The 26,033-nt window shown below is 41.4% G+C and overlaps 2 protein-coding genes across 7 annotated transcripts in view; one reads left to right on the top strand and one right to left on the bottom strand.

Moving 5' to 3' along the window:
- NCF4 (neutrophil cytosolic factor 4) overlaps positions 1–26,033 on the top strand; it is a 57,853-nt gene that overhangs the window by 8,249 nt on the left and 23,571 nt on the right. The window contains exons 4-6 of the mRNA XM_064420334.1: positions 5,676–5,820; positions 9,414–10,015; positions 19,136–19,261. The gene's annotated coding sequence lies outside the window, so the exon portion shown is untranslated. The remainder of the gene's footprint in view (positions 1–5,675; positions 5,821–9,413; positions 10,016–19,135; positions 19,262–26,033) is intronic.
- Positions 1,371–24,894, bottom strand: PVALB (parvalbumin). Of its 6 annotated transcripts, none has more exons than XM_064420345.1 (5): positions 24,876–24,894; positions 10,782–10,849; positions 8,665–8,797; positions 8,102–8,211; positions 1,371–2,953 (listed from the first exon to the last, which is right to left on the bottom strand). In XM_064420345.1, exons 2-5 carry the CDS (start codon positions 10,840–10,842, stop codon positions 2,925–2,927), a joined length of 333 nt encoding a protein of 110 aa, XP_064276415.1. In that variant the 5' UTR covers positions 10,843–10,849; positions 24,876–24,894; the 3' UTR covers positions 1,371–2,924. The 6 variants fall into 6 exon arrangements, with proteins under 6 accessions (XP_064276415.1, XP_064276416.1, XP_064276414.1 ...); XM_064420346.1 differs by lacking the exon at positions 24,876–24,894 and adding an exon at positions 14,428–14,485; XM_064420344.1 differs by lacking the exon at positions 24,876–24,894 and adding an exon at positions 11,464–11,482.

Genomic DNA, 26,033 nt, shown 5'->3' with positions numbered 1-26,033 from the left:
TTCTTGGAGAAATGTAATTTTGCTCCTTTGCTTGTGCATCTGAAAATTAAAACATCTTTCTTCATGAAACAGTAAATTGCAGGGTAGTGTGGACTTTTTGTATTTGTCAAGCATACTGTTATCCACACTGTGCAGAAAGCCTGATTAAATTTTGTAGCAAATTCTGCTTTCTTCAGGCTTTATAGTGTTTTCTGTGACAGTCTCAAAGACATTATAGCAACAGCAATATGAGAATGAATAACAATATTTTTGTATATGAAATGTTTTGGTTTATATTTTATTGTAACTTCAAATTTTACATTTGTTTGCTGTATTTGGAGTCATGTCTAGATAACGAAAAGGAAAATTAGAATTTTTTTTTTTAATTTGAAATGAAACAATTGAAGATTTGGAAGAAATTTGTGTGGGAAAATAAGAATCTAAGAAAAACATTGAAGATCCAGCAGTGAAAGGAAAGTAGTAGTTTGATGGCAATTGATAAAACATTGTCATTTTGTTTCTGGGCAGAGCTTTACTTATATTACACTTGTATTTGAGTTTTTCTTTTCTTCTGTGATAGATGCATATTGAAATTTGAACTTCTAATTTAAAATGCAGTTGGGAGGGAAAGAAGTGTGTTTAAATAGAGTTTTTGAGAATTCAAAGCATAATATCTCAGAATAGAGGATCTGAGTATACCAGTTGCATATTTGAATAAACCAATCAAATGCAGATTTAGAATATCTTAGACTGTCAGCATGAAAAGCAGAGGTAGTATTTTGGAGGTCTCTCTACCCATTGTAATTTTTTCAGTTTGAAAATAAAGGATATTTCCTTTCACCTTCTCCATTACTATAGGACTGAAAATTTTCAGGCCAAATTAGGCACTCGGTGTTCCTTGTTCCTGAGTGATTGAGGTAACAACATGAAGAAAGACTGAAGCAGGCATCCTAGTGGTATTCAGACTTTTATATATATTTTATAATGCTAGTGAAAAATATTGCCGTTGATGTTGCTGTAACTTGATTTATTTCATGTAATCTGCTATTTTAGACTCATTGGTGGCTTTATTTATTTGCTGTTTGTTCTATTGGGTTTTCTTCTTTTTTTTTTTTTTTTTGCTAAAGCCCTGGACAAAATCTCAGCTTTCGTGCCATCTAGTGAAGCATTACAATACAAATCCTTGCAGCTTCAGAGAATAGAAAGGGACTATAACGGGGTTTGTTTATGCAGCGACTTTTATGTCGGTTCTCGTATTCCCTGGACCTCCATTCTCGCTGCTGCGGCAGCGGGGTGCCGGACGCCCTGTGTGCTCCTGTAATGAGGCTGGATTGCCACGCGAGGTCAGCAGCTGCCGAGAAAAAGCAGGAAATAAACTCGCTCCAGTGCAATCCCTTTTCATTTGCTTTATTTAGAATACTTAAAAATCAATACATCCTTCAGAACCGTATATACAGTGTGCAAAACCAAAGGATTTCTTTTGAACGCACAGCATCTTCAGCAAAAAGTCTTCCTCGCGAGTTACTACAGAGTGGGGATCTAAAATGGCTTTAGGAACGTTTATTGGCTTCCCGAGTAGCACTGGGTAATCGCTGTGGCAGAGGATGGTATTCTGTACAATGTGATGATGACAGGGTTTCAGCCTTATCTTGTTGTCTCCACTAAATTAGTGATAATAAATCGAAATTTAATAAGGTATTATTGCTGCAGGGAATAGTTTGGAATACAGAAATGGAAAATACACTTCCTTTTTACTGCAGTAATAATCAACATTCTGTCAAGGTGTGGGGGAGATGTTGTCTGAAAGGATTTCCCCCCTGCTTTTGTCTTTGCTTTAAAAGCAAAACTCCTCCCAACAACACAGGTAAAGAATATAAGCTTGTTGCCAAAGTTACTGAACAGGATTTGGGAAATAAGTATTGAGCTCCGTCATAGGCTTACTGTTGGCTAATCATTTCCTTAACATAAGTCTCAGTTTCCTATATGTAACTCCAAAGAAGATATTCACTTACATGGTAAAGTTTTAGAATACATTTTTTTGGATGGGATTTTCTGGTTTACTGTTTTTACAGTGGGATTATCAACTGCAGCGTCACACCTGAATCTTGGTGTTCTTTTTCCTGAAATTCATACTGGTATTTCTTGTGAGTATGCCATTCTTGCTGTCCTAGATAGTTGTGTAACATTGCTAGTAAGCATACCCTGTGTTTCCGAAGTGACTGCTTTTTAATAGTTTACAAAGTTATCTTCATGTATGATTGGCACCAACTGACATTCCTGTCAAACCTTCTATCCAAAAATCCCCCTGCACTGGGCAAATTTAACAAATGATACAGATGACGATCAATTTACTGATCACCAAAATGCAGCAGGGGAGATATAGTTTAAATATTAGGAAATACTGTTTTAGCTATAACACTGATTAAGTTGAAAGGAGGAACTGCCAAATGAAGTTGGGTAATTGCCATCACTGGAGGTTTTCCATCACTAGAGATTTTCCAGGCTTTGAGTATGCATCCATTTAGCAGGGATGGCTTAAAAATAATGCAGTCAGTTTTGCCACAGTTGAGGACTTGGGCTGAATGACTCATTATATGCATGTTTTATCCGAAATAATTTTTAAAATTTCTTCCTACTTTACTCTGGCTAGGGATAAAGCAGCAGGGATGTCAGCAAAAAAACGAGTAACATCTTCTCTCAGCGTGTGCCAAGCCTACATGAAATAAGAAACAAGTTGTAGTGAGAGAGAAGAAAGCCCAGATTGATGTGACCTTTATTATTTTAACAGTGTCTTTCAGCACAATTACAGAGTTGCAGGATTGCAGAGAACAGAGCTGGAGTATAAAATAACATAAATAAATAGAACAGGAGCCAAAGCAGTCAGCAGGAGGTGGTTGGAATTGGGCAGTGAAGGATGGGTGAAGGGTTTGCATTGGTCAAAGCCTTTATGATTCAGCCACCATAGTTGCAAATTCTGGAGAAAGGAAAAAATTAAAAAAAATATTTTAAAAACCAAAATTTAAAGAAGGAGGAAGCATATTACAATGAATACAGAGTCACTGGTGTAGCCGAAACATCACAATAACAGAAGAGCAAAGAAATCCAAGTTAATTAAAGGGAAAGTATGATTTGGGAAATCTTATAGTGAAATGAAAGGATTTTTTTAGAGAAATGCTATACATGCCAGAATGTAAGACTTCCACCACTATTCATCTGAAGAACTTGATTAGTTCTCTGTTATTTCTTTGTAAATCTCAGTGGGATGAAGGCAAGAACTAGAAATTTAATCTTGCAGTGAGATAAATTTCTTTTATATCAGAGTTTGACAAAGAGAATCATTAATGAGTCTTTCAAAGTATTTGTGTCCCATATTATAATTATATTGCATTTAAACTCAATTTTGTAATTGTAAATTGAGTGAAAATGACAGATTACAAAAGCAGAAGGCTGATACCAACCTATATAGCAATTTTGACCATGTTGTAAGAATGAGAAAAATTCCTGTGGTGTCAGAGTGCCAGGATTTTACCCTGTGGCTTATATTAGTGGTACATCAAAAATATTTACATAAATGTATCTATCTGCAGTTTGGGGTTATTCTATGCTTTAGTATATACACTGCCTTTCAGCAGGGAGATAAAGCATGGAAAAGGCACATTTGTATCCTGGTGAATGGCTGACTGGTTATAATTCCTAAGTCCATCTAACCTTGGAAGAGTTACACATGAGAATACCTTGCAAAGTTGTATGTGCCTCAGGGCACTGAAAATGACAGACTGGAGGGAATCCCAAGGAGAGCAACAAAGACGATAAAGGGATTAGAGGGTATGCAGAGAGAGTGGTTTATGGGTTTAACATAATCAGCTGAGAGGAAAATGACAAATAGGGGAGGGAGTTGTCTGTAAAGGCTCAAGAAAAAATTACTGAAGTTTGACAAAAATGAAGAGTAAATTCTGGCAACTGAAAAAGATAGAAGATTAGGCATTTTAAAGAATATTCTGGTGTTCAGTTGACAAATGCTAAACTCTAAACAAATGAGATCTTAATTGACTGCTGTCTGGAAACAGCACTTTTAATGGCATGTCCAAAAAATATGTTGCCAAATGCAGACAAACCAGAGTGAGAAATAAAAATCAGAGGGTTTAAATTAATTCCAAATTTATCCATCATTTTGAAAGATGTAAATCCAAATTAGGATTAGTGATGCAGATTACTTAACACAAAACAAATATAAATCCTGTACATGGTGGGTACATAGATTGAAAATGTTGTAAACTGAATTTAAGAGATAACATAAAGTGATTGTGCTAAAAACCCTAACTGTTCTGGGCAGAAAAGGAGGAAGGCCATGATTATTAAATCTTTGTGTGAATAAGTCCTGCAGAGAGAAACAGGAACTGCAATGGATCAAACCTTTCCAAAAGGGAAAACTAACTATGCATATACTGTTAAAACAAGTTGTCATACTTACTACAGCTAAATTAAATACCTTTTATGATAATTTGTATCTACTGAATATATTTGGAAAAGGTTATTCAGACTTGCAGCCAAATATTTTCTGTAATACATTTTGATAGTGCTATTATCACTTAATAGCAATATATTTTACAGGTACTTTGTGATAGCCAGCAAACCATAAAGTACTCATTCTTGAGTAATTGCAACAATTTTACTTTTCCCAGGATTTTCAATGCATTTTAACTATTTCAAAAATGTTCCAGTTGAATAATCTTCTAAATTAGTTCACTACTCATTTTTGTATGAAGGTTAGTCCAACCACAGGTGGCCTGTAGAAGCGTTGTTACAAAGTGTACTCATATATGTGAAACTTCTGAGATAAGGCCGGGTATATCAGTCCCTTGTAAATGGATATTGCCTCTGCCCTGATAGAGGGGAATCCTAGTGATTTACCACATCCTTGTTTCCAGTTGTAGTTACCCTTCCAAACAAAATTTTTGCACAAATAGTGGCTTTAAATTGCAAAGATTTAGACCATTTTGTCATGTAAAATAATTTACTAGCTGTTTTATGTCAAAGCTCTGACTTAAAATGAGAGGACACTGTGTTCAGTACAGTTTAGTACTGTATACCAGCCTAATGCATGCCCTCTAGTATTTTACTGAAATGACAGACATGATTACAGAGGACATGTTGTAGGCTAGTGATTTCTCTCATCAGATTGTGTTTTTTACATTTTCTTTACAACAACAAATCTGTTTAGGAAACTTTATAAGTAATGACTTATGCCAGTTTATTTTAGAAGATAGAAGAGGACAAAGCAGGATAAGAAAAGAAGGAATTCCATTTTTTTTTCTTGTTACGGCTTTCACCTGGCAAGGTCATGACTTAACAGTTGTAATTTTGCATGTTTAATGTCACATTTTTACAACATTCTGATTTACAGGAATAAAAATTTGGATTTGTGCTGCCCACAGTGCCTGATCTTTGAAAGTTCTCTGTGTACTTTCTCAAGTCTATTAATATCAAAAAACTAAAAGGCATGATATTCATGCCAATACACAAAATAGATTTTAAAAAATATTATGACTAGAAATTTTCTTTTTTTTCCTCATCTTTCTTATAAATATTTTTCTGAAGCTAGTAGAGCTGCTTCAGCACCATTTTTCAGCCCGAGCTAGAAGCTAAGGTTGCTTGTGTTATGAAGTAACCTGGCCTTGACCTACAATTTTTTTCAGATTCATCATCTTCTGACCACATTGGTGGAAGGTGGAGGGGGTTTGACACTGCACAGAAGATGATCATGTCTTACAGGAACTGGCTGCAATTTTCAGCTCTTTGAAACTGCTTCATCAGCCACAAGTTCAAACCGTGGGACAGGAGGTAAACTGCTGCAACTCTTTCAGACCTGAATGGTCTCGCAGGAATGAGAAAAGGCTTAAAGAAGAATCAAAATTAAAAAGAGAAAATTTGTAATGTGAGACCCCAGCTAGAAGAAGGCTGATTGAGTTGGGATTAATGCTTGTGATGATACTAGTTGTCTCTGTGGTTTTAAAAAATCCCTAAAGATCAGTTCTTAAAACTGCTGTGGGCTCCTAAGGGACAGCATTCAAGGGCCATCAGGAGAATTAACATTAACCCCTGTGAAAGGCTGCTTGTTTGCAATCGTTTAGTGATTTAGGAAGCTGATGTTTGAAACAAGGGGTAGAAGTGGTGCCTGACAATTCAGCTGCAGTCAAACAAAATTGGTTTGCAACAGAAATACAGCATCACAATACTGCATATGCATGGGATGTACATTTGTGACTTTACATTATATTTACATATGCAGTTATATTCTTGAATTGGATATATGGGCCAAAGGGAAAGATGGGAAGTTATCTGTCCTCCTTGTCCTTTGGTTACAGTCTCAGCTGTTAACTTTTGTATGTATTTCAAGCCTTTCTGGTGTAAAAATTGGCTGTTAAAGTCAATTTAAGAAATGGAAAAAAACCTGGTAGTGTTGTATGGTAGGGATATGGTCAGAAGAATCAAAAGAAAAAAGCACATCATTCTCTTCTCATTATCAAGTGTAAACACAGAGTATTTCCATTTCAAAGTTAGGGAACAGTAAAAGCTGCAGAAGAAAGAGATAAGGAGAAGAGGCATTTCATATTGCTTTATTACAATGTACTGGGTTTCAGGCACTGTTTCAAAGAAAAAGTTATGGTAGTCTTAAATATGAAGGTTAATGCTGTATTTTCTTGTACAAGCCAAAATCGTTATGCAATATTGATCTTTTATTCTAATTAAGACTAGTTTTGATTTGCAGCCTTCTGGAATAGCTGAAAATCTATCTAATATGAGGCTGGTGGATCAGCTGTAAGCTTACTTACCTGAATTAAGTTTTCTTTTGAAAAACTTGCCCAGTTATTTTAGTACTACTATCACTAATTTTAGGGTGTATAAAGAAGACCTGTATAATAAAGAATATGAAGTTTCAAGAAATGACACCCATGCTGGATGCAGCAGCACTGCTGAAGTTTAACAGGAGCTTTGCCTAAACCATAATATAGTCATGACTGGAGAAATTAAGAGGCCTTGGTGTAGGAACGTGGCCATAGTCACTGACATGCCAGTGTGCATCTCCTGGCTGATTTTGTGTGTTTTCTTCTAAGCTGGCAGACTGTGTTAATTAATTTTGCTTTTTATTTCTCTTTTAATTTACTTTTTTTTTGAGATAACATTTTTTTAAATCACAGAGATTAGGTAACAGAGAGATTTGAGGGTGTTTAGGTATTTTTTAGATTTCAACTTATGATATGACTTATTGATATGTCAAAACCCTAGCAATTGCCTGCTCTCTAGGTGATTTAGTACTCTGGCCACAAACTTCTATCTCCTGCAATGGGGAAAGCTTTAGTTCAGAATTGCATCTCTTCTTGTCTCCTTAAGTGTGTTTCATTCACTCTCACCACCAAAAAAAGATAAAAAAGGAGAAATTTTGTGTGTGGGCTAAGCTGATTCATCCCAAAGGGGAATATAAAACAGCACTAGCTTTCTAAGCAATGCTGTGAAAGGAAAAGTTGTTCTTTTCTTGTATTTCTCATATTCAGTAAAAGGGACTGACAAGCTTTCTTAGGTGTGAAGACCCACGTAAACACTAGCATAAGCTGGATAGACTGTTATTGTATAGAAATTCTGTAGCAAAACGGGTGTACTTTGAATTTTAAGAGCATCGCTTTGCTAAGTCATGCACTACTTTCCTGCTAACTAAACATCAAGCAGAAATGCTAGCGCTCAGCTTTTATTCTTTCCAAGCTTTATAGTCAAGCCTCGGTCTCTGAACTCGCAGTGTCCTGATCCTCACTCCGCTGATATCAACAGACAAATTACAATAATTGAAGTAGAGTTTGGCTGGGTACTTAGTCCTGCGCTGCGGAGTGCCCGACCCACAGCCGGGTTCTGTGAGCTCCTGCCCCCTCTAGTGTCACAACTCGGCTCCTCTTCCTCTAACGCTTCCCAGCGAGGTTCAGCAAATGGAGCAGGACTTGGCATTTCATTAAACCCAAATTGTGCCCTTCAGAAGGTCACAGCCACCACTGATTCCTAGGTGTCCTCGGTTCTTGTGTGTAAGGGAAATATTTGGTTGTTACTGTCAAAGTTTACTCCTCTAATTACATACCATCAGCGCCAATTTTGCCATCACCGTCCTTATCTCCAGCAGCCAGAAGAGCCTTCGTTTCTTTGTCTGATAGGTCTCTTCCTTCTGGGGTAAAGCCCTTCAGGACAAACCTAAGGAGGAGGCGTAGAAAATAAAGGAAGGTTTGCTTGGAGGTTTTTTTTTTTTTTTTTTTTTTTGTTTGGGTTTGGTTTTTGCCCACTGAACAATTACACTTCATATCTATTTGTACCATTTATTTAAGAGACAAGTTAGAATCCAGCTTTGTGTCTTCTGTTGTTGACCTTCTTTAACATTCAGAAGCACCTTACTCTGAAACTGCATTTGGCTGAAGAACTACCTGTAAGGTGTTGACCATTCGTGTTTCAGGGATCCTGCAATCCAAGTGGCAACTAGCTATCTACAACACTCTTTAAATCATGTGCTCAGCAAACAACTGGCATAGCACACAAATACTAGTCAAGAGGTTCAGCTACATGTTACTGCCTAGAGTCCTCTAAAAATCACCCACAGAAAATTAGACTCTTAAGGCGGGGATATTTGAGAAAGGATGTAACTTTACTTACTTCAATTCTTCCTCTTCAATGAAGCCGCTCTGATCTTTATCAAGAATATGGAAAATCTTCTTCACATCTTCTGGGCTCTTCTTTTTCAATCCTACCATCTCGAAAAACTTTTTGTAGTTAAAAGATTCAGCCGCTATAAGAGATGAAAAACCAGAGAACTGCTTAGAAAAGTCATTGAAGCACACACATCAACACATACCCGTGGTTTTCTTCCATGCTGCTGTTTTTCCTGCCCTGGGAGGAACAGTGGAGCCCAGCTGTGGTAGGAGGTGGGTGTACTCAGTGCAATCGTCCGTGCTTCACAGGTGCTAATGGAAATAAACGAAGGGGCAGAGAGGCAATGTCTCCATTTTGCACACGAAGAGATGAGCAACAGAAGGATGAGACTTGGCCAAGGTCACAGGAGAAGTCTGTAACAGACTTGGGAGCTTTGGGAGCTGAGGTCTAATGTGCTTGGTCTCATTTCAGCGCCTTAAACCTGTTTCGGGTTTTTGATTTTTTGGGTTTTTTTGGTTTTTTTTTTTGCTAAGTTTTACACTAGAACAGACATCTGAGAGCAGACTCTGACTGTTAGATAGCTGTCACTTTTTGACATTTCCACCCCTGGAAAAAAAACCAAAACAAACCCAAATCAAAAATGCTCTAACTCAAGCATTGGTGAGAAGTGTTTCAGAGCACTGTTTGTTTTGTTGGTTTGTTTTGTTTTTTTTTCCCCTGGAGACTTACTAGAAATCAGTGTTCCATTTCAGCCGCTAAAGGAATGTGCAATCGTGGTGTGGAAGCTCAGACACTGCAAGGGAGTGCTGCACGGCGCGCTGCCTGCAAGACCTTGTGAGGAGCTGTCTCCGGGGAGGAAAAAAACAAACAACCCAGAGCCCTTGAAATCGGAGCCGAGTTTACCTGCTCCACCTCCCTCGTCCTTTCACCGCACCCGCTTTTGTCCCACCCAGGCAGCCTAATAACTATGATGTGGATTGGAAATACCGTACAGTGACCTCCAAAACGTGTGATGGACTTTTTTCCCCCCTTCCTCATGCATTCTTATTCCCGCCGCGTTAAATTTTCCCATTACATAAAATTAAGGAGGCTCAGTCTTCCGTGATCTGCCTGAGATCTGTCATTAGTTGCTGTTAATTGCATCTGCTCCGGGACTTGGGGACTTCATAGAACAATGGAAGCTAATGAGTAAAACAGCTGGTGGATCCAGCAAAGCAATTTGTCGCTCCTTCTGACTCTCCGGCTTCTGCGCTGAGCCGGGCTCAGCGGGTCTTGCTCTTCTGTCTGTCCGGGAAGGTCATCGCACAGAGCGGGACAGACGGAGGCGGCTCCCCGGGATGGTGCGGTCAGCCAGGTAGTTTGGGGGAGGGGGGGATAACCTGCATCCCGGAGCACGATTTCTGGCTTTCTTTGAGAGCGACCTTAACTACCTGAATCTCTGTAAACACGCAGAGGGTTTGCTGTCAGTTTTGGGGGTCGCGATGAATGAGAGGGGTAGGGAACATCTGATACCCGGAGGAGTCTGACAGGGAAGTGTGGACCACTGCAGCCATTCGACCTGCAGGGAGCCCCTGCAGTCGAGCAGTGCACCCGCACCCGTGCTCTGCTGTTGCCTTCTGTCCATCCCGAAAAGCAAAGCCCACCCGGCGATTCTGCACAGAGAGTACAGAGTGGTTTCTTATATCCTTGAAACGGGAAACAGTAGTTCTGTAACATCTGAAACTAAATTTTAGGAATGAGTGGGAAGCTGCTGACATCCACTGCTGACTTCTCTATCCCACACCAAGATATAATGCAGCTTGGTTTGCCGAGGGGTTTGTTCCTTTTGAAAGTATCCTCTCGGTAGAAGCAAAGTCTCTCCGCAGTTACTGCTTACTTTCCCTAAAAATAAATATTTCACCTCTGTAATGTGCAGGACAACTTTGCTGAGGATGCAGACTTGTACTTCATAAACCTGTCAGAAGCATTCATTGAACATCTGAAAACATTCTCATTTGAAATTTTGTCTAGCTAGTTCCTCTAATCTTCCCATAGCTGAAATAAATGCACAGCTATCCTAACCTGAAGAGATGAAAGGAGGAAAACAGAGAAAGAAAAAAAAATAGAAAAAGAGCACTCACCTGAAAAGGCTCCCACAGCCTTCTTGATATCCTCAGCGCTGAGCAAGTCAGTCATAGCCATCCTGCAACTGTTTGAACAGGGAAGCAAGTGCGAAAAGATTAAAAAGTGCTTTTCTCATCATTTCTGCTCATATGACCAAAGCTGCAGTGCTGTGTGGGGATGGCACACCGGGAAAGGCTGGACCCGTGCCAGCTCTATAGCTCTGCGTGGATAAGTGCTGTGGGCTGTCGCTCTCCAGTTTGCAGAGCACCAAGTAGTCCACAGACGCGAGGATTCAGCTAAAGAGAGGGCACGGGGGATGCCTTTGTGGGGACTGGGGTGGGGGAGGACGCAGGTGGGGGTCGCTCCCGGGAGGCTGGAGCCCCAGCCTTACTGGAGCACTGCCAGAGGCTGCTGTGATACCGGCTGGAGAAAGAGTTTTGCCAAGGTCAAGTCCTCGGATGCAGTGGACAAACTAGTGGTGCAGAGCAGAGCCTTTCCCTTTAGTAAGTCAGAATGAGCTTTACCAGTTATAGTCGGTGATGAGTAAGGAACTGCAGCATATGCCAAGCTTCAAGCTGCTCTTGAGGTCGGGAAGCAAATGTAATGTAGCTTTTGAACATTTGCCTTATCGTTCAAGCACTTTAAACGTCTCCCCCTTCTCCCTTCCCCCTCCCCTTCACACACATATTCCTTTTAGACCTTGTTTCTTTCAGGCCAGTCCATATTAAGCATCTTCCTCACTGAATTAATTATCACATCCCAGCGAATCCTACAGATCCCGTTTGTAATGCACAATATGCTGCAGAATCTTCCGCGATAGGGTATGGCAAAACGAGATGCGAGGTGACAACGCACTCGTGAGGAGCTCCTGTGCCGTAGTGGGTTTCTCAGGCAGGACCGGGCACTTCCCATTAGCATCAAAAAGAAGAAAGCATTTAGGATTTGTAATGTGTTTTCTAGGGTTATTTTTTTTTCTCCAAGAATCTGTGACCATTTTTCACATAAAATATGGCAAGTAGTCCAACTTGCTCTCAGAGTTTGGGCAGGAGCCATTAGGCTGAGGTAGCCAAGGTTAGTGCCCGGTAGTAGGGCAGATCTCTGCAGGAGTATTGGCATCGCTGCTCCAGGAGAGACGGGGGAGGACAGAGCGGTGGCAGCGACATCCCCGGGCGCGATCCACGGGTACGGCCCGGTCCCGCCGCCACAATCACACCTCTCCTCTGAATGGGGCCGCCGGAGAGCAGCCTCGAAAAGGGGGCGGCTTCTGCAGAACCTCGGGTTGTGCTGTCAATAATTGCTCGGTGCTTTTGAAAGTACGATGTCCTTTTTTTTTTTTTTTTTTTTTTTTTTTTTCTCCATGGCCCAAGTGCAGCTGTAATGGGTAAGTCATTACCATGACACTGAATGCAGGACTGAGGAGGAGGTGACATTGGGGTCCCCTCACCTTTTCTTTCCTAAAGGTCGTCTCTTCATTGTGGAAGTTACTGACGTTTTTCTCTCCTTGGAACTTTCCCCCCCCACCCGCCATCCCCAGCCTCCCTTTTTCATGTATTTCCCGAGATGCGAGAGATGCTTCGTTTTCTCCAAGGACAAACAAGGAGATGGATGGTGGACCCAAGTCCCTCTCCCTAGGCTGAACGCATCCTTCTCTGCTCTACAGGGAAAAAGGAGCTGAGCGCTGGGATGCTGGACCTAGATAAACAGCAGGCCCCAGAAGAGCTCTGTGCACCTTCTCACTTGGGTGATTCTCCCTCAGCAGCCCCGTTCTTTTGGAGCTGGGAGGTGGAAGGGTGCAGTAAAGACAGCACTCGGGGCACTGGGGTCTCTTGCTTTAGCGGAGTTCAGGGTTAGGACCCTATTGTTAGTCCGTTTTAAACGTAGGATGAGTCCAGACCCATCAATATGCAGCTATTTGCCAGTGTGCCGTATCTTATGAAACTGACGTCCCTTTACCTTTCCTTAACTGAGGGAAGAGAGGACAATCTCTTGTCGCCAGTGCAGACACCGCCGGCCCAGTGCTACATCGCCCTCTGCTTTCCCTGCTTTGCTGCGTGCGGCATCGGTGTGGTCTGCAAAGGAGCTGGGCCTCAGTCTCCGAAGGTTCTTCCCCTTTCTTACGAATCTTTTGCAAGCCCGTTTTTGAGCCGCGGAGCTTCCTTTCAGGTCCCTACAAAGAGGAACGCACCTGCCCACCCGCCAGGGAAGATGCTCTGCTAGCGGTGACTCGTGTTTCGGTGCTAACCCCGCTCTGCTGACGAGGCACAGCACTTTTGGACGGCTGCCCTCGGGGGGAACTCGAGCCGGTGGCTGGCAGAGGCGATGCGCAGCGCTGCCTGCTGTGCTGGCAGACGCCGATCAGGTTAACTAGCCTCATGCCAAGCAAACCGGCCAGAGGCGCATTCCCTGTCTGTGTCCCGGGGATGGGAGCCGGGCGGCTCCCTCCGCATCCCTAACGATGCGCGAACTGCCCCGCTTTCCCTCCGTCATCGGATCTGTCAGCCCTCTACGGCCTAATCGTGCTGTGGAGGCGAAAAGTGAGAGGTGTCAGAAAAATGAGGCTTCAGATCAGGTGGAGCCATCTGCAGAGCGTAAATAACATTTCCCCCAGCTCAGAAGCCGTGTCTACCCTCCACAGCCAGAAAGGTGAAAGCAGCGACACAGGGTTGCGAAGCGGACAGCTGGGACCTGACATGGAGGAGCGGCTGAGGCCCAGCTCCAGCCTCAGCAGTGTCTCTCTTTAAGGACAGCTAGCCAATTTCCAGAAGCTTTTAACCACCAACCTGTAGTCAAAACTGTTATTCTAATAAAAAAGGTGTTTCACGAGTTGACAGTTTCTCACTCGACCCTTCATCTTTTTCTCATCATCCCTGCGAGATGAATGACGCGTTTTCCTTTATCTCTGAGATTTTGCCAATTTTCCTGCCTGAACTATTTGCAAAATCCACTCAGTGGATTTCCAAGTTGTCTGCATCAAAACTTTTGTGTAGGTCAACTCCGCATTCCACCAGCACTAGAATGATGATATTGTTACTAAATAAACGACCAAATAAATTAAGTAGAAATCAGCCCACCCTTGCCAAAAGCAAACCAGGGAGAATTTCCTGAACAGCACGAAGCCCTCACACCAAGAATTGAAGCAGAAAGACGGCGGTCCTTTGCAAAAAGGGTGAGACATTTCCTTTAGCTTCCTAGTGAGCACCAAAGACAGCAATTTCATCCCATCGCTTACAGTCATCTGTGCAGAAAGAGAGGTGCCATTTCTAGACGTGTTCTGGATCTTGTGGTTTTTTTGTCTTTGGTTCACAGCTGGCTATTTCAGTAAAAGTTCTTCGGGAGTCCCTGCTGGTGTTCTCGTTCACTTTCTCCCTTCCCTTTCCCAGTTTTGTCATTTCCACCTTCTCTCCTGCTTTTCTCCTCATTCCCCTTCAATGACTTCACCTATTTACTCCTTTTAATGATCCATTCTTCTCATTTGGAGTCTTCTTTGCGGGAAGCCTTTCCTCAGTGTTTGAGAGATTTACATCTCTTTGTTTCCGGGCTTTTGTTTATGGAAGGAGGAATGATGCCGGAGTGATAGAAGATACATTATCTGCGAAGAACCTGCTTCTTGCCTGGAAGAATCCACGTTTGCTGTGGAAATTCGAGCATTTTCTTGCTACTTACCTCTTGGATCTCTTGTAAGCACGCTTGAAAAGGTGTTAGATGGGGAGGTGGTCAAAAAGAGGTGGAACTCGGGGGTAGGAACCCCACTTATATAATCTCTGTCGCTCTTTCTATTTTCGGCAGGTGATACCCACTCCTCACTGGTATCAGATATTCAGGGGTTTTGTTGGTGGTGTCACATTTATCTTTCCCTTAACTAATAGAGGAACGCTATTAATAATCCTTGGCGCTTACCTTCCCCTGGCTGTGAAAACCCATTACATTGGCAAACTGATGGTCCACATGAAACTTGAATGTTAAGGGGAAAGGCATGCAGTACAAGTGAGCTGTTAAGGGACAAATAGGCAAATAACAACGATGAAAATGCCATTGAGACCTATTTTCCATTGTGTAATCTATCTAGGGACACTTTTCCTGATATTTAATGTTTTTCTGGCAAGAGAAAACGTTTTACAAAGGACCATGAATCATACATCAGATGAAAGTGGCGTCGGGGAGATCACGATGCATTAGGAAGTTCAGTTCGAGAGATGGGACTTTGCTCACGAAGGGAATAGGAAGATGCAACCCCCTCATTGGCGTGAGGGAAAGCAAAGAGAGGCTCCAGAGTCTGCCCTTTTCTTTCATCAGCCTTGACAGATACTACTTGAAACAAAACAGAACAGCTCTAAATTGCTTCCTGCACCTGAAACTACAACATTCAACTTTACCATTTGGCCTTGAAGGAAGTCAGATTTTTTTTTTCCCTGCAGGCAACACCAAACTCAATTGTGTAATTCTGATTGCTCATACTTACAGGGCCTTGCAAAATCTGCATTCAGGGCCCCATTGGGCAAGGTGCTGTAGAAGTCTAAAAAATTTACAACCTGAGCTTTCGCAGGAGAGACAGGGAATTGTAAATGAAGAGATCCTATATATACAACCATAATACATTGACTGTAACATTTCTAGCATATAAATTCTCTTTATGCTGACTTGCCTATTCCAGGGAAAGACACCTTTGAAGATACTTCTATTTTTACTTTGTCAAGCAATAATAACAACAATAAAAATGCCTATTAAATGTATTTGCCGTTCTGTAATTCATTTGGGGATGTGTTTCTTGATATTTAATGTTTTTCTGGCAAGGGAAATCATTTTATAAAGGATTATGCACTACATTTATCTGTAGTACATTTATGAGTAAAAAAAAAAAAAGTTATTTTCTGTTTCAGCACTCAAACCCAACATTTCTTAGGTTAAAAGCAACCAAGGTTTTGTGATACAATGCAAATTATCTTTTGGGAAAGGCAGGTGCTGCAAAAGCGAGCTCAGATTTTTCTAGCTTCAATAATTGATCCTAGAAGTGAGGAAAGATAATTGAGGTATGTATAGGATAGGAATATTTAAAAATATTTCTCTACTGCCTGTATAATTTAGATGCTGAGTCCTGTGATAAATTTGAAGTACTCCATCAACTTCAGATAATTTCTAAAGAGGCAGCTTTATTGAATCAAACATGACAAAAGTTACTTCAATCATTTTTCTTGTTTAACTTTTTTTTTTCTATTACACTTCCTGTAGTGGTTTTTACGTTTTCGGTGTGCTGCAGTAGTATGGGAAGCAATACTACTTTTCAGCAGCGTTGTTAATTTCTCACAAACACTGTGTCCATACTCTAGCTCAGAGCAGGTGATAATTACCGTGTGAAGTAACTGGCTCTTGTGGGTCCAGATGTTTCAAGCAATGGGTCATTTCCTTTGGAACAGGATAAGTCATTGTATACTGTTTGCTAAATTCAGTCATGTGGGGTTTGCATCATCCTTTCCCATATTATAAACTCCTGGTGTTTAGAGGTTAGATTCTGGTTTAGAGATATCAGTATCTCATGGTTGTTAGCTGCATGATTCATTTCCATTTGGTAGCTGCCAGAACAACTTTTTTACCTTTCTTTGGCAGCTTAGAGAGGATAAGGATTGTAGGACTGTCTTTTTGGCTAATGGACTGTGACTTCCATCTCTGTCTGTTCCACTGGAATGGCTGCATTTGTCCACTGGTGAAAGGAGAGCAAGTGCAGGGCCAGTCATTGTGATTCCTCTGTGTAATTCAGCCATGTGAAAGCAATCCTGATTAGTGGAAATCCTTTCTTATCCTTTTAGATAGTTCCTACTAAGGCTTATTTACAAAGAGAGAAGCAGATTTTGGACCACACTGTGCATATAGTGAGGCCTTTGTTATATGTCAAGTATTTAATTAATTAAAAGGGGATTTGTTGTTGGCTTTGGTTTTTCTTCTTGGTAACAAGAATACAATCAAAATCTGACACATCTAGGTTATTTGTACAAATCTTCCTGGAGCTGGAAGGTGTGGAGAGTTGTGGCTCACTGTGATTCTGAGATTTCACCTACGTGAAATGGTAGAATTTAGGGAGGAAGTTTGTGTTACTGCACTTGTCAGTTTTGGTAATGCGGTTGCGTATTTACTATCATCTCCATCAGGTTCATTCACAAAAAGATTATCCCTTTAGGATACATAAATAGTGAGGAGTTGGGGATGCTCATCCATTATAATTTATTTTTCTCTTTCCTACCACACATAAATAACTGCAATCGGAATAATAAGGTGCTCCAGGTCCCTATCAGCCAATGTATCCAAAATTTGGGATGGTATAATCAAAGCACTAGCACAGCACCTTAAAACAGGAAGCTTGGCCTGCTGCTGTCTCCTGTGTCTGCTATGTGTTGTGACAAGCAACTTCAGTCTTCAAGGATAGCAGCCAGCCATCTTTTGCTCCCCACAGATTTTTCTTATTTGTTAAAAATGTAAGAGAATCACAGAGTCACTAAAGTTGGAAAAGGCCTCCAAGATCATCAAGTCCAAGCTTTGAGTGAACTCTACCAGTTCTAAGTGCTACATCCAGTTGTTTCTTGAGCACTTCCTGGCATGGTTACTCCTCCACTTTCCTGAGCAGCCCATTCCAATGCTTAACCAACCTTTCAGGGATGAAATTCTTCCAGATGACCAACCTGAACCTTCAGTCTGCCAAGGATGTTGCGATGATGAGTGCTTTTATGAGTTGGAGAGGAAAATGGACAAATTCATGGAAGAGAGGTCCACTGAAAGTTATCAAATTCCTACAGGCCACATCCAGCTTGTGAAGTTTCTGAGGCGAAATGGATGTGATTTGGGATAGGATTAGGGGAAGGTGTAATCTGACTGCCTTGTGATTACATTCCTCCAAACACTTTTATCTATGTCTACTGTCACTGTTTAACTACTGAAGCGTCATTTATTTTGTATATACTAATTTTAATTTCCTCTTCAATGGCCTGTTCTTGGCTTTGCCTGGGGGAAGTCTGTATTCCTAGGATCAAAGCTCAGTGGTTCCATTTTTACTGATTTTTCCATTCCTCTGATAATTGTCTTAAAAGCTGAAGATAGCAAATAGCTGCAAGAGATACTCCAGAGGTAAGAAATAGGTCACTACTAGTCCATGCTACCAGTGGGCTTTGGGGATCCCCAGCTTGTATTGCAAATGGTGTGGAAAAGAAAGTGAAATGTCTCACCCAAAGGGGATAATACAAATAAAAACCCGGAGATAGGTGTAAACCCCTGGTGAGAGTTAGGCTCAAATTACCAAATGAGAAAAAAGCAAGTGCTGAAAGAGTAAGTCTGTGTATCATAACACCTCCTAGCAACTTCAAATGGATATTTACAGCAGGAAAAAAAGCTGTTAGTCCCAGTGGGAAACCCTGACCCCAAGGTTAAGAGAATGGAAACGGTTTTCTTTACAACAGACACTTGTGGGTATCAGACATTTGTCATAATTGACACTCTGGTGGTGTTCACACTGGGATGGATAAGCCCCATATAATTATTACCACAGGGGTTATATTCCAGAAAAACTAGCACAGCAGAAAGATGGTTTCATTACTTATTCCTATTTATACTGGTTAGTCTGCTGGTAGGAGAACAGTCAAAGTATTTAGATCAGGGAGAACAGCTTTTGGGGAAATTGGACTTTCGTTTTAGCAGCTGGAATCCTATGGTAACCCAAATTTTGATAGCATTCTTTGATTAAAATAGATTAATTTTTTTCTCTTTTTTTCTCTTTTTTTAAAGATTATTTTCTTCCTTTTGTTTTCCCTTTCTTTTTCCTTGTCTTTTTTTTTTCTCATTTAAAAAAAATAATGCACTTGTAATTAATTTGAGATGTTAGTGCCCAGTGAGATGGATTTAAAAGTCAAAGATTTGTAAAGGAGTCATATCTTTCTGGATTAAGAGCAAGTGGGAAGAATTTTATAGCTGTGATGCTCAAATGGCAACTTGGGGCTTTGCTGCCAACATCCCAAGTGTAAAATGATAGATAAGGAAGTGTATAACTATTACCAGAACAGGAGCACTTTTGTGTCAGCTGTTTATTTATTGTTAATATTTAATTAGAAAACAGTTCCTTCATTTACACAATTGGTAAATGAGATATCTTCTTAAGTAAAAGTGATGATTTGAATCCAGCTAAGGTGAATGACAGTAAATAAAAGTCATTATTCTGAAATGCTCTTTCAGTCACTCTGACGAAATGAGTTGAACAGCATCAGTATAGTTGTTGATAAACAAATGCACACAGAATTATCTTGTTTGCACTAAAAGAATATCTCCATGTTATTCATGGCCTGAATCTAACCCAAATGTTGAATTCTTCCGTGCTTTCACTTCTCTATATCTTTAGGTTGCCTAAATGAAAGGCTACAGGATGAAAATCTCTGCCCTTGCTACCTGTTCTAAACTTCTTAAGAGAATGAACAGACATTCAAGTGTTAGCTTGTCCAGCAGCACTCACCTGGGATCCCCTCAGGTAAGTGTCAAATTGAAAATTTGAGTTTATTTCTTGTAAAATCCTTATCCTCTATGTTCAGGAGAAAAAAAATATTAAAGAAAGAGTCACAGGTGTATTCCTAAGGGAAGTATATTTTCCCTGACCAACTTCTTACAATTTCCTTTTAGATATTCCTTCTGATAATCATTACATTGTTAATAATTTTATGTAGGGGATTTCTTTATTTTCCTATGTAAGTGAAAAAGTTTATTCCTACTTCTTAAAAAATTATTTGCAAAAAGAAAATAGATTTATTGGACTACCCATTTTTATATAAATTTATATTATGGGGTTTTTTATATTTTGCACATCTGAATTGATCCTCATTATAGGCATACTTTTTTTGCTTGGATGTCTGTATTGTTTCTCCTTCCCCAAAAGGTTCATGGTGGCAATCTTTTGCAGAAATCATCCTATTGCAGGGCCTTTTTGAATTCCTGCTTTTGAAACTTTTTATATATTCCTTGTCTAGGTAAAAGAAGTCTTGTAATCTAGAAGTAGAGCATCAATGCATTTGGTAGAGATGCATCAGCACTTTAGGCTCAGGCTTTGGTATTTTGAAGGTTGTTTTTAAGAGGCAATAGCCTTCCAAGCCTTTTGAGTTTTGATCTCACTGGGACACAGAAACTTCTCTCTTGAAGAAGAATGAGATATTTTAAAAAAATTGATCATTAATAACTCGCTTGTGGATGATGCAGAGAATTGCAAGACACAAGTGATGTGCTGGTTGGCAGAATTTTGCCTCTGAAATTTTTTTATAATCTCAGTTCTTTTTCTGTACTTCTGCTGACAATTCTGCTCTGTAATTTGTGAAGGGAAAAGCAAGTATCAGGGCATACTAAAAACCTTGTTGATCTCAGAGTGGTGTACTTCCATGTCTTCTGTTAATATGACCTGGCTGCCTAGGGACTTATTTCTCCAACACTTTCTCCTGTTAAAGGGCAGACAACAGAAAGACCAACAAATCAACTGTTTACATGAGACCACACAGTATAGTGGCACAAGAAATTGCATGTTACATCCTGTCATGGAGTAGCATCTTCCAAAGTGGACCATCCTTTTCTTTTTTTGTTCCTTTAGGTCTTGATCGTGAGAACCATAGCTTGTGACAGCAGTTTCACTTGTGTGGAGCAAAGAGATCATTCCTTTCACACCGAGGATTTGTTTGTTACTTGACCTCTTCTTTACTACCATATTCACCCTGTTTATTGCACAGAACGTTGTCTCTTTTCAGTTGGGCTTCTTTTACCCTTCCTTAATAGACCTAGATTTGTTCCAATTATTAATATTGTTCATAAGCCTGTATTCATAAGCATATTGTAAAAATGCTTAAAGCTGTGTTCACAAGAGACAGGGGGAGGAGTGGGGCTCTTCCTTCTCCCTGGAGAGTGAAAGTTTGCTCATGCCCTGTGAGGGAATGACAGATGATTTCTCTCTCAGGTTATACATGCTCTAAATCCTTGCCACTGTTTTTCTCCAGCAATGAGGAGACAGATGCTACTGTAACAGCACAGAACTTGTGCAAATCCCTTACAAAGACCTTTATTACTGCTATGAGTAAAACCAAGTGACTTGCTCAACCTTTCATACTATTTTAAGATGAGCTTACGTTTCTGAAGGATGTATTTGATTGCCTTTCATGGTTTTGGATAGTTTTCTGTAGATTTTTTTTCCCTTTTCTTTTAGTGTGAAAGGGGAGGATGAAGGTGTGATAAAATGCCTGTTTCTGTGAGCTGTTGTGTTGGTATTTGTTAACCTGACATTTTGTGTGATGTGCCCAGTTCCCTTTCTAGCAGTTTCTAGTAGCCATGGGAATAAAGACAGCAGAAATCACACTTTTCACACACAATTTCTCTCCTGAAAAAACCCCAAAACTGGTGGAAGGGATAGACAAATGATTTTGTGAACAAATCTTTGATTTGACCTCAGGGTAAATGCTGTTACAGAATCACACAGAATAATGAGGTTGGAAGAGACCTCTAAGATCATCAAGTCCAACCTATGCCCTAGCACCTCAACTAGATTATAGCACCCATTGCCATGTCCAGTCTTTTTTAAAACATATCCAGAGTTGGTGATTCTACCACCTCCCTGGGAAGAGCATTCCAGTACTTTATTATTCTTTCTGTGAAAATTTTTTTCCTAATATCCAACCTATACCTTCCCTGATGTACCTTGAGACTGTCCTCTGGTTCTGTCAGTTGCTGCCCGGTGAAAGAGACCAACCCCCACCTGTCTACAGCCTCCCTACAGGAAGTTCTGGAGAGCAATAAAGTCACCTCTAAGCCTCCTCTTCTCCAGGCTAAACAACGCCAGTTCCTTCAAACATTCCTCACAGGGCTTGTGTTCCAAGCCCCTCACCAGCCTTGTTGCCCTCCTCTGGACGTGCTCAAACATCTCAACGTCCTTCCCAAACTGAGGGCCCAGAACTGGACACAGCACTCAAGATGCAGTCTCACCAGTGCCGAGTACAGGGGGAGAATGACCTCCCTGCTCCTGCTGGCCACACCACTCCTAATGCAGGCCAGGATGCCGTTTGCTTTCTTGGCCACCAAGGCACATTGCTGGCTCGTGTTCAGTGGCTGTCAACCAGCACCCCCAGGTCCCTTTCTGCCTGGGCACTGTCCAGCCACAACTGTTCCCAGCTTGTAATGTTGTAGGGGATTTTTGTGGCCAAAATGCAGAACTCAGCACTTAGACTTATTAAACTTCATGCTGTTGGACTCTGCCCATTCATCCATCCAACCAGTCTAAGTCTCTCTGCAGGGCCATCCTTCCTTCCAAGAGATCAACAAAAGCTCCCAGCTTAGTGTGGTCTGCAAATTTACTAATGAAGGACTCAATGCCCTAATTCATGTCATCTATAAAAATATTAAATAGAACTGGTCCCAGCACAGACCCCTGAGGGACACCATTGGTGGCTGGCTGCCAGCTGGATGCAGCACTGTTCACTACCACCCTCTGGGTCCAGCCATCCAGCCAGTTCCTAACCCAGCAAAGAGTGCTCCTGTCCAAGCTATGGGCTGCCAGCTTCTCCAGGAGTGTGCTGTGGGACACAGTATCAAAGGCCTTGCTAAAGGCACAGTATCCACAGCCTTTCCTGCATCCACCAGGGAGGTCATCTGGTCATAGAAGGACATGGTTGGTCAGACATGACCTACCCTTTGTAAACCCATGCTGACTGAGTCTGATACCCTGTCCATCCTGTAAGTGCTGTGTGATAGCATTCAAGATGAACTGCTCCATTATCTTACCTGGTACTGAGGTCAGGCTAACCAGCCTGTAATTACCAGGATCCTCCCTCCTACTTTTTTTGTAAATGGGTGTCACATTGGCCAATTTCCAATCGTCTGGAATCTCGCCAGTGAACCACGACTCTTGATAAATGATGGAGAGCAGCTTCACAAGCTCATCTGTTCATCTCCTCATCACCCTAGGATGGATCCCATCTGGTCCCATTGATTTATAAATATCCAAGTGTTCCAGCAGTTCTCTGACTGCCTCTTCTTGGATAACAAGAGGACCATTCTGCTCCCTGGCAACACCTACCAACCCCTGAGGACAGCTGTCTTGAGGACAAGCTGTCTTACCACTAAAGACTGAGGTGAAGAAGGCATTAAGCATTTCCGCCTTTTTCTCATCATTAATTACTAGGTTGCCTGTCTCATCAATAAGGAACAGAGGTTGGTTATACCCTTCCTTTTACCATTAATATATTTGTAAAAACCATTTTTTATTATTTTTAACAGAAGTTGCCAAGTTAAGTACAAACTGAGCTTTGGCCTCCCTAATTTTTTTTCTATATGCCCTAGCAGCTTCCTTAAATACTTCCTGATAAACCAGTCCCTCCTTTAAAAGACGATACATTTTTTTTTTCTTTCCAAGTTCCTTCAAAACCTCGTTGCTCATCCAGACTGGACATTTGCCTCGTCGACTCATCTTTTGGCACACAGGACAGTCTGTTCCGGTGCCCTCAAGATCTCTGCTTTGAAGCACATCCATCTCTCCTGGACTCCTTTGTTTTCAAGGGCTGTTTCCCAAGGAACTCTCTGAATAAGTCTCTTAAATAAGCCGAAGTCTGCCCTCCGGAAGTCCAGTGTAGAGATCTTATTGATATTCCTCCTTATTTCACCAGTTATCGAGAATTCTATAATTTCATGATCACTGTGCTCCAAGCGGCCTCCAACCTCCACATTACCCAGCAGTCCACCTCTATTTGTGAACAACAGGTCTAACATAGTCCCTCCCCTGGTGGGCTCTCCTACCAGTTGTGACAAAAAGTTATCCTCCACACACTCTAAAAACTTTCTAGACTGCCGTTTTTCTGTTGTATTAAGTTCCCAGCAGCTGTCTGGTAGGTTGAAGTCACCTACAAGAACAACGGCTGATGATCTTGAAACATTGTTCAGCTGCTTATAGAATAAGTTGTCCACCTCTTCATCCTGGTTGGGTGGTCGATAGCAGACTCCCAGTAGGATATCAGCCTTGCTGGCCTTCCCCTTAATTCTTACCCACAGGGACTCAACTTCATCATCATTAGTTTCAATACCTATGACATCCAAAACCTCCCTAATATAAAGGGCCACCCCTCCACCTCTTCTTTTTCTGTCTCTTCTGAAGAGCTTGTAGCCATCCAGTGCAGTGCTCCAACTATGTGAGTCATCCCACCATGTTTCTGTGATGGCGATTACATCCTAGTTCTGCTGTTGCACCATGGCTTCCAGCTCTTCTTGTTCGTTACCCAATCTCATCACTGCCAGCCTGGAGTATCAGCAGTGGGTAATAATCAGAGAGCTGAATCAGCCCAGGAAGTCTCTCAGTGATATTTCATACTCGGGCCCCAGGGAACCAGCAGACTTCCCTGTGGTATGGGTCCGGTTGACGTATGGGGTCCTCTGTTCCCCTCAGAAGGGAATCACCCACTATGATTACCCTTCTTTTCTTCTTGATGTTAGAGGTGGTGATCTGTCTTACAGATGAGTCATAACTGGGAGGTTCACTGGGGAGATAATTTTCTTCTAAATCATCTGGCTGGTTCTCTAGATCCAGTGCCTCATACCTATTCTGAAGTGGCACCTGGGTAGGGGATAGGGGGCGGGAGGGATTTTTGTTATTACCTCCCTGAGCAGGGACGCATTTCCACTCCCCTTCGTCTACCTGGTGCCCCTCTATTGCCTGAGAGTGAGAGAAATAGGAGTCCTCTGACCCTTGGTGGGGCTCCCTTAAAGATGTAAGGGCTGAACTCCACCAGTCTATTTCCCTTTCACTATCCCTGATACGCCGTAATCTTTCAACTTCCTCCCTAAGCTTGGCCACGAGCGAAAGAAGGTCGTTCACCTGTTCACACCGTAGGCAGGCCTCCTCCACAACACCCCCTGAAACCACTGATAAGCTCAAACACTCCACACAGGAATGGGTCTGTACAGATGCATCCTTTTTGGAGGGCTCCACTTGGTCATATACACTTGTACCAACCACAGATTTTGACTGGGTTAAAACCATTACTAGCAGAAAGCCCAAAATCAAGCAACCAATACAAACACCTCAAACAGCACACAGCACACCTAATGAGCAAGAAAACCTGTAACCCTACCTGCTTGCCTTGCTTGCGCGAACTGCTGTCACCACGCTCCTGTTGGCCACACTCCAGGTCTCCAGGTCACTGCACCCCACAAAGGCCGCTTATAACGAGTCTTATAACAGGAATGAAGGAAGCTCCACCTCCTGCTCCTGAATGGCTCACAGTGCAAGCAACTCACCTGGAAGCTCCACCTCCTGCTCCTGAATGGCTCACAATATGAAGTCTTGGGAGAGGAAGTTTGTTTTTATTCCACCAGTTTGATGTAACCTTGTTTGCAAGAATTGCTTTTACATCCAGAGAGCTGCAGTTTCAACTCAGATGTCTTTTGGGGGTCTGAGCCATCTTCCACAGTTGTCATTGAGACTCTTGACTTGTTTTTAATGGAGATTTCACCATGGTCTTCTTCTAGAGCTTTTCTCAGGAACTGCAGTGTGGTGGGGATCGGTTAGTAGCACTGAATAATTATTTTGCAGAGAGAAGGCCAATTGGTTAGGAGTTTCATTGACACTGTAAATCTATGTGAGTACTGATTTCTTGTTAGATATCAGTGACTGTTGAAAACTACTGATGTTTTAGATTGTAATCTAAAGGCAAAACCAGGTAAAATATTTGTCTCTTATGCTGTTTCTTCTTAAGCATCCATATTTTATGCACGTGCTTTTTTATTGTTTATAAGAAAGAGTACATGCTGGACTGTCATATTATGTTTTGTTTTATAGTTTTGTTTTGAGAGTTTTTTGGTTGTTGTGATGTTTGTTTTGTTTTTGTGTGTGTGTGTATGTAAGGATACATAATTGTCCATCTTCTGACATAGAAGAAGAACCACAGAAGAATACAGTTCTGGACTGAGGAATTATCATATATTGTCACCAAAACAAAGTATTGACATACAAAGTTTTAAAACACTGTGTATTTTATTAGTCACTAAGACTGGGAGAAATATCTGTTCTGGTAAGTACTTGAGTATGTGAGACTTGAGTACTTGAGTATGTCTCACATGAGTATGTGAGACAGGCAAAGAAGGCAATGATTGATTGTGCGAGGATGAAGGCTGGGGAATGGATACATGCATGCTGAGAGAAAGAGATGTAGATAAATACCTTTTCACTGTGGGTGCCAGCTGGAACAGATGCCTCAAGCATGCATTCAGCCTTAACCTAAGGGTATGTG

This window comes from Passer domesticus, chromosome 5, assembly GCF_036417665.1.
Source record: "Passer domesticus isolate bPasDom1 chromosome 5, bPasDom1.hap1, whole genome shotgun sequence".
In the NCBI taxonomy this organism is placed as follows: domain Eukaryota; kingdom Metazoa; phylum Chordata; class Aves; order Passeriformes; family Passeridae; genus Passer; species Passer domesticus.
Note: the sequence above shows the minus strand (reverse complement) of the source record. Positions and strands in the feature narration are given on the sequence as shown.

Bases quoted from the DNA above. Each gene is read 5' to 3' on its own strand.
- PVALB (XM_064420345.1), bottom strand. From the start codon at position 10,842: ATGGCTATGACTGACTTGCTCAGCGCTGAGGATATCAAGAAGGCTGTG. The intron at 8,798-10,781 runs GTGAGTGCTCTT...CATCTCTTATAG, and splicing joins GGCTGTGGGAGCCTTTTCAG to CGGCTGAATCTTTTAACTAC. The intron at 2,954-8,101 runs GTATGTAATTAG...TCCTTTCTCCAG, and splicing joins TGGCAAAATTGGCGCTGATG to AATTTGCAACTATGGTGGCT.